General features: G+C 46.1%; 1 protein-coding gene across 1 annotated transcript; it reads left to right on the top strand.

Annotated features, from left to right (window-relative positions):
- Window positions 1-1,850: 1,850 nt before the first annotated feature.
- LOC104499817 (platelet-derived growth factor subunit A-like) lies at window positions 1,851-7,736 on the top strand (the record flags this gene model as incomplete). The annotated part of the gene is made up of 3 exons (XM_010143374.1): window positions 1,851-1,955; window positions 4,086-4,395; window positions 7,611-7,736. Coding segments are annotated over 3 exons (541 nt in total), but the record flags the coding sequence as incomplete, so codon positions are not given.
- Between the last annotated feature and the right edge of the window lie 191 nt (window positions 7,737-7,927).

The raw sequence follows: 7,927 nt of genomic DNA, 5'->3' as shown, positions 1-7,927 counted from the left end.
AAGTTGAGGGAGAGGTTGTGACAACTCGAGGGTGCCAAAAAGGAGCTCAGTATTAAGGTGTTGGGTGGCTGAGTGCTAGGAAGCAGAGGAGCGCTGGAGGAACATCAGAGCGGATCCTCATTTTGCATCACCATTTGGGATCAGGTGGATGGCCTGGTGCCATCGCAATGGGATGCGGCAGACCTGGTTCCGCTCCCCAGCTCAGTCACAAGCTTCCTATGGGGTATCAGGCAAGCCATTTTATTTACGGCACTGATGAGTTTTCTGGAATATGGAGTACAATACAACCAGAAATAAAATCCATTAGTTGTGCTGTGTAACAGGACTAAGACTGCAAGTATGGCCCACTATCAGCTAATGAGTTAGGTTCCAAAATTTCCCGTCAATGGCAAAGAGTCACTCTACCTAGGAGCCAACTTACTTGGGTAAATTGAGAGTCTGGATTTCACACTGACTTATTTCAGACGAGGATCTGTTTGGTTGACAAGGAAGATATAGAGGACCAGCGGCTGATCCTGGCACTACCTTTTGGTCCTCCCATTTTTCTTCTCTTAGCTACCTACAGTAGTATTTTCCAAGAAATAAAGATAAACCTTGAGGCACAGAGCTCTTTTGAAGGTGCTGAAGATGCCTTCATGTCTTCCCGGGCTCTGCAGGCGATTTCACAAGCTGCATGTTCTTGAGGACAGGATTTCTTGGAGAAAAGGAGTTGGCTTGTTTGCGGGACAGACTCTTGGGATGTGTATTACTAATAAAGCTGAGAATAAAACAAGTTCCAGTCAACTGTGCATGCAAAACGAACTGGAAGCAGGGAGTGTGACAGTGCAGAGGTCTGGAGCGTAGGATGTCAGTAGCTTGTAGAGAGGGTAACTGAGTACTGTGTAACAGCCATCTACATTTTTTAGTGCTCATCCCAGTTTTCTCTGGAGCCAGTGGTGAAGCTTTGAAACTCTTGAGTGACGTTGCAGAGGGCTTTAGTGTACTGGAACCCTTACGCAGTCCTCGGTTTGCTCACATCTTCCTGCTCCCTCCCTTGCAGATTGTGCCTGTCGTTTTCGGAACCCCACTGCACGGGACACGACCTGCACTGCTTCGCTTAACGAAACCAAATAGCTGGAGCAGTTATTTTGTTGTTTTTTATGATAAATGAAATGCCAAGTTTTCCATCTTGGCTTTTTCTCATGGCCCTTTAACCCATGTGGTAGCTTATTTAGGGAACAAGACAAGCCTGGATGCAGTCCCAGAGTTTGCAGTAGCTTCAGATGCCCCTCCAAAGGTTAGGATACTTCACAGGGGATTTGTTCTGCAACAGAGAGGCTAAAAGGAAACCCATGCTAGTTACTTTTTGCTTTTGATTTTGTCCTAGTACTGCCCTGAAAACCAAGCAAGAGAAAATGTACAGAGGCAGCATTGTTGCCGTTGGGTGTGTAATGCTGTTTTTTCTACTGTAGCCTCATACCAGAACTTGAAAAAACTGATAAGAAACGATTCACGTGAAGTGTTATTGCTCTTATTTCTACACCTTTCCAGTAAGAAAAGCTGTATTACGCCTTTCCCATAAAAATGCAACTGTTCTACTTCAGATACGGTTCTGTGTCACAGGGTGTGCACTGCTTGCGGGGGCTTTCGGTAAAATGGATGTTTGAATAACATTGTGTGTGCTTATATGTGACATGTAAGGTCTGTGTCCTCCCTGCCTTCTGCCTTTGCAGTTGCATTGACAGGAGTTACATTAGACTAACTGCAGCAGGATTTGGCCTTGTGCACGTGAACAGCACGGATTTATATGTGTGGAACAGCACTGATGCGAATAACATAGCTGAGGTTTAATACTGTGTTTCCTGTTCTAGGATATGACGATGTTTCAGAAACAAACTTGAGACCTTATAGTGTTCATTCTGCTAAACATGTGCAAGAGAATCGTCCTGTGCCCATTCGCAGAAAAAGAAGCATTGGTAAGAAACAAGCTATTTGTACTTGGGGAGTAAAACCAGAAGGGGTGCGTTTGGTCAGCCAAGCAGGACATTTTGCTGGAGAAATGTGACAGGCACAAAGGAAAAGGGCCATTTCTAGCTTCTGCCCTTCTTTTTGCACAAAGCGAGCTGTTGCCTGAGAAGCTGTGTGCTGGAGGATGTCCATAGGAGACAGACACACACAAATTCTTTACATTCACTTTCTTGTTGCAGCATGTTGGAAAACTAGACCTTGGTTAGAAAATGCTGTGATGTTCAATGTATAATTCATAGTGTGGGGAACAACTACAGCAGTGTGCTTTAAAAAACAGCAACAGTTGGTAGAGTTTTCAGTACAGAAGCTCCACAAAAGGAAACAGCTTGATTCTTTATTCAAAAGAAAAAATAACAGTTTATGCAAAAAATTAAAAGCCATTGATGGAAACGCTCGGGCATTGATTTCCATCCTTGGACGGGGCACCAGGCATGTTTACAGGGGATTTTGTTCTTATTGAACGGTAATGATGGTGATCCAGCAGAGCCCAAACACAGATTTAAAGCGATGCCAAGGAATTTTAGGATAGGATTCGAATGCAGTGCTTGCTCATCGGAGTGGGTCTGAGTGTTTTACCATTCCATTTGACTGTGGAAAACATCCATGATCTTATCTGTCGTAGCTGATTCAGAGTCCGTATACTTGTACTTTGGGCGTACGCAGGAGAGAGCGCAGCGTGCTGTCAGCATGGGTTTGCAGTGTGAATTGGCAAGCGCGCTCGTCACATTGAATACCTCTAGAGAACAGTGGTTCCGAAACAGTCCACTGCACTTGGCACCTTACTCTGCAAGGTGCTGAATGCTTCCCCATAAAAGTCAGTGGGAACTGGATAAGCTCAATAACTTGTAAGAGTTGCCAGATATCTTGCAGTATTTGATCTGTTAATTTTCTTTGGTTCATGGCATTGAGAACTGAGAAGAATTTTCACTCTATTTAGCCATCTGAAAGGTATCTCTTTCAAAACTAAGCCTAGATTTTCATGTTACAGGCACAGGCCAGGCCTGAACTTCTTGTACTTCACAAGTAACTGAAGAAGTGCAGGCACTATTCCAGTTCCCTGACACATCTCACCCAAAGCTATCGCTGCTTCCCCTGTAACGCAAAAAAATCCAGGCTGCCTTGGAGAACTTCTTATCAAACAAGTTGTCCCCGCAATTGCTGGTATTTTCTGACTGTTTTGAATTACCAGCTTGACTTCTTGGGCAGTCCCCAGGTTGCAGTGATAGATGGTTTGGATTTTTCATGGCAGCATCATGCAGCAGTACAGAGCTGCTCTCTGTGATGCTCACATTGCTGAAACTGTTGCCTAGAAGCTCACCTTACGTAAGCCTAGCAGGATATTGGTTCAGCTGCAGGTTTTTTGGTCATGCTACTCTTGAGAGTTTGACTCACTGGAGAAAGAACTAATTAAATAAAACCCACCGTGTACAAAGCTTTGATAATTCATTCAGTAAAAAACGGCAGTTGCTGTTTGGGGTGGCAGACGGACCAGACCGCCTGATGTGGGATGTTAAGGTTTAGGAATTGGAAACCCAAGACTTGAAAGTTTCAAGCTGGCACCAGTTGTTTACCAGATCAGCCAGTTCGGGTAGGGTATAAATATCCTCAGTGCAACTTCTCTGGTGGTATTTGCCAGGTATTGCATGTTCGTGTGATAAAGTGTGTGCAGTGATCGCCCCAGTGTTGTAAAATAACAGCTGCTGTTCCACAGTCGCTGTGAGGCTGTAGGATCATCTAATCTGGAGAAGCCTCTGGCTTGCTGTCGCTTCTGGAGAGCCAGGATTGTCTTATCTAATGGTATGTGCTCCGAGCTATGTTGGGAGCCAGGCCATTGTAAACCCTCATTTTAGGGCTGGGCTTTTGGGAGGGAGTCAAGCCTCTCCCGAGGGCAGCGCACACATTTTAGTGGTAGGCAAACAGTACTTGGCACCGGCTTGTCAGTAAGCGATGGGAACTGAGAACACCATCTCGACCCAGCAGCTACGGGTGCCACTCATAAACTGATGGTGTAAAGTATCTGGGTGCTGGGAGGTGAGAGCAGCTGCCCACCTGGAAGTGTGAATTTCTTGTGTTCGCAGAGGAAGCCATCCCGGCTGTCTGCAAAACACGGACGGTTATATACGAGATACCTCGGAGTCAGATTGATCCCACCTCCGCCAACTTCCTGATATGGCCACCCTGCGTGGAGGTGAAGCGTTGCACTGGCTGTTGCAACACCAGCAGCGTGAAATGCCAGCCATCACGGATACATCACAGAAGCGTCAAGGTGAGCAAATCATGGCTGCAGAGCCCTAAGAGGGTCCTCTTAGGTCTGAAAACTCCGGGTGTCCTTGTGGCGGTTCTGTATGGCCTGGATCTCTTTTATCATCGCCATATCCGCCGGGTCAGGTGCAACGCTCCTCTCCATTCTGAGGGAGCAGATGGCCTTTTTGTGTTACGTGATCACTGGAAAATCTTGGGTTTGGATTTGATTTTCACAGGATTCCCTTTAGGTTTTTCTTCTTTTGTAATGAAAATAAAGTTGATTGTGTCTTTCTCGCACAGTACAAATCTTGACGTTTAGAAGATAAAATGACTCAAGGGGCATTGGACTTAAAAAAATAAATAAATCACAGTATGGAATGCTGTTTTCTTAATTAAATATTATGCAGCCTAAATTGGGCTTTTATATTTGACAACATAACACTTTTGATCTGAAAAAATGTGTTTCAAATTATCTTACCCCAGGGATAGAAGACTCAACGGCTTCATGCTGTATTTACTCATTAGACAAAATCCCTGTTGCAATTTTCCAGTAAATATTATGTGAAATATTTCTTACATTCATTCGGCTTTGCTGTGTTCTAATTTTTATCAGCGTTTAAACAAGTAATGTTGATCTACATCTGCGTGTAGGAGATTACTTACACTTAGCATTTATATTGTTAAGACTCCGAGTTCTCGTTGCCCTAGAGTATTTTAAGAGCAGAATTAAAACAAAAAAAAAAAAACAACCCACATTCTTGAACATTAAGTTGCCCAGCACCGCTTGCTGATCACTGCCCTTGTGATGGGTTTCTGACTGAGAGATGCTGTTAATGTAGCGCTGTATCTCCTGAACATAGAAGAAGGCATCTTGGCCATTTTGTTGGTTTCCATACACACAGGCATGCATCTGAGCAGGATTTCTTTTTCTTTCCCGTTTCTGAACATCTGAAAAACTTTTTCGTAGCCAAATAAGCTGGAGAAATAGCTGAACAGATTCCCTCAGTCTTTCCAAAAATGATTATTCTTTACACTTGCTTGCTGCCCTTCCGTTGTGGGATACGCTTTGCAGAAATGGAATCAATGTAATTCGAGGGCTGAGATCAAGCTGGGGAAGTTGAAACATTACGACTGTGAGCTGTTCAGAATTGCAGCTAAACACTGACGTGCCTCGGGGTTCCAGTATCTAGTGCTGTTGCCTTTGGGTTTGGTACAGCTTCCAGTTAATTCTGTGTAGCCACTACTAAGTACAAAGTGGCTGGAGAGACCCAGCAAAGCCTTGAGCCACGTACAGTGAACTTGCTGTTGGTACCTGTGTGTGACGTTGCAACCCAGTGCTTGTGTCCTGCCCCTGCAGTGAAGGGGAAGATTACAGATAGAGAGGTTTGGCTGTTGATGTCCTCTGTTGCAGGGGACACCAAGGGTTCCGTAGAAGCTGCGAACTCCACGACTGGCAGCAGCTGTGCAGGATGTCATTGTTGGGGCTGCTTCCCCAGCGCAGCGCCACGTTAAAGCGATCTTCAGTCTCTCATTCAGTCCCCTGATACGGTTTTAAGTGCTTTAGATTTGCATTTGTTTTAGTAGGGCGCAAGCTAAAAGTAGGCTCAGCTGAGCAGCTGCTTTTTGTGGCTGTGTAAATATATTGCCACCAGCACTATCAATATACGTCAGCCAGCTTTGGAGGACTTTTTTTTTCCAAGCTCCAAGACTGCTCCAAACAGTCATTAAGTAGAAGGGAAAAAAGAGGACAAGAGGTCAAGCAGGAACAGGATGTTCATTGTAAAGGTTGTAGGCTGACCCCACTGTCACACCAGAAATCTCTGAACAGAATCCATATTTATGCCCTCCAGAGTCAGATCCTCTTGTAGCTTTGATGTAATTGATGGTTTTATGAGCCTTTTGCCAAACCTACGTTCAGAGCTGAATGTCTGCTCATGCCATTAAGTAGCTGGCCCAGAGTGAGGGTCGCTGGAAAGGTAGGGGGAGCGGTTTTGGAGAGCCTTCTCAGCTGTTCCTGCGCTGCGGTTGGAAAGCCGTCTTGTGTTTTCCCCTGATGTCAGACTGCATAAAAGACTTCTTTTGATTGAACATTGAAAAGGCTTTCCCCACTTCCTCTTCATTGACAAGGTAGTGAGATCATAGCTGGCCCATTCACACTAAAAAAATGTTCATCCAGAAAGGTCAGCAAGCGGGTTTGCATCATCCAACAGGCGAAAGCAAAGGGTGTTTTCTTTGTCTTACTGAGGGCTGCTGCAGTCAAGGTTAAGAGACGGCTGTGGCAGTGTGGGAGGAGCAGTGGGGGTGCTTGTCTTGGGGCATTCAGTTCTTGGAACAGGATGCAAAGGCTGTGGGGTTCAGGGATGTCCTTGCTTTGCCTTCCCTGAGCTTTGCTCAGTGAATTATCATTAATGAGCGTGTGGAATTGGAGCTGACTGGAGGCTCCAAGCCAGGGGTGTTGGTGTAACAGCTTCCCCAAAATGGGTCCTCTAAGGCTTCCCTTTCATGGGGTGGGTTAGTCACGTAGGTTTGCCTTGCACCGTAACAGAACGAACCCCTGGGAGCACAGCCCCGCGGTCCTGCAGACCTCTCTGTCAGCAAGCTGTGCCTCCCCAGCACTGCAGAAACCGGGCTGAGAGAGAGAGGCTGGTTGGGAGCTGCTCTTGGGTAGGAAGGAGAGAATTGCATTTCTCTCCTGATAGAGTAATGGTGACAAGGATCGGTGAGTTAGGGCGGTTGGTGTCTGTTACAGACATATTTCCTCCCCCGTCTGCAAAAGCATTTCAGTAACATCTGCAGATTCTGTTGCTTCGGTAACATCTGCAGAGTCTGTGGCTTCTGTACAGCGAGATCAAGTATTTATCAAGTAGCAGACCGTGATTTATTTGGGGAATTTCTGAACTGAGTCTTCCCAAGAGGTTTTTTGAAATGTGGAGCATGATGTTCTTAGTGGTTTTGGTCACAGCAGCAAAAATAGTTAATATTTTAGAGCAAAGCCTGTCTATACTGCTAATCGTGAATAGAAACGAGCTAAATCACTCCCATCTTCCTGGGCTTTGCCTTCTGCTTGGCCTTGAACCGTAGCCATTTCTGAATATCCAATGTTGAGCCTCTCTGGGGAAATTTAACCCAGTGCATTCTTACAGTAAATTAATATGAGAGAAGGATGCAAAGAAAAGATGCTGAAAGGGAGGGAAGGCAGGAGCAGCTCCTCAGCTGTCACCCGGGGGGTTTTGAAGAGACATGGAAAGAAAATGCCGAACGATGGAAGTCAGAGCGGGTCATTCAGCAGTTACCCAGCCTCTGACAGGGTGAAGAAGGCCTTGCAGAACAAATTGTGCTGGTAGGTAAATTGTCTGCAGGTTGAGAACACTTTTCTTCAGCGACAGTGGCTATCGTGAGGATAAAGAGCATTTTGATTTTAGTGCGGCTCGGGTGGAGGTTGCTGCCAGCACTTGGTGGGACCTGCAGGCAGGACCAGCTGACGGGTATCCCAGGGCGGTGTAAGAATGGGAGAGACGAGGTGAAGACAAGGAGGACAACCAGAGGGTGCCCTGTGAGCGCAGAGGAACCCTGTCATCGCAGAGCCCCTGGCAGAGGGCGAGGTGTGGCTGCTCCCGCTCAGGGAGCGAGCACACGGAGAGGCGGCATCAGCCGCTCTCTGCTCGAGGGCGGGTGA

This window comes from Buceros rhinoceros, unplaced genomic scaffold (genome assembly GCF_000710305.1).
Source record: "Buceros rhinoceros silvestris isolate BGI_N320 unplaced genomic scaffold, ASM71030v1 scaffold24589, whole genome shotgun sequence".
NCBI classification, from domain to species: Eukaryota; Metazoa; Chordata; class Aves; order Bucerotiformes; family Bucerotidae; genus Buceros; species Buceros rhinoceros.
This window is presented reverse-complemented; position numbering and strand designations above follow the sequence as displayed.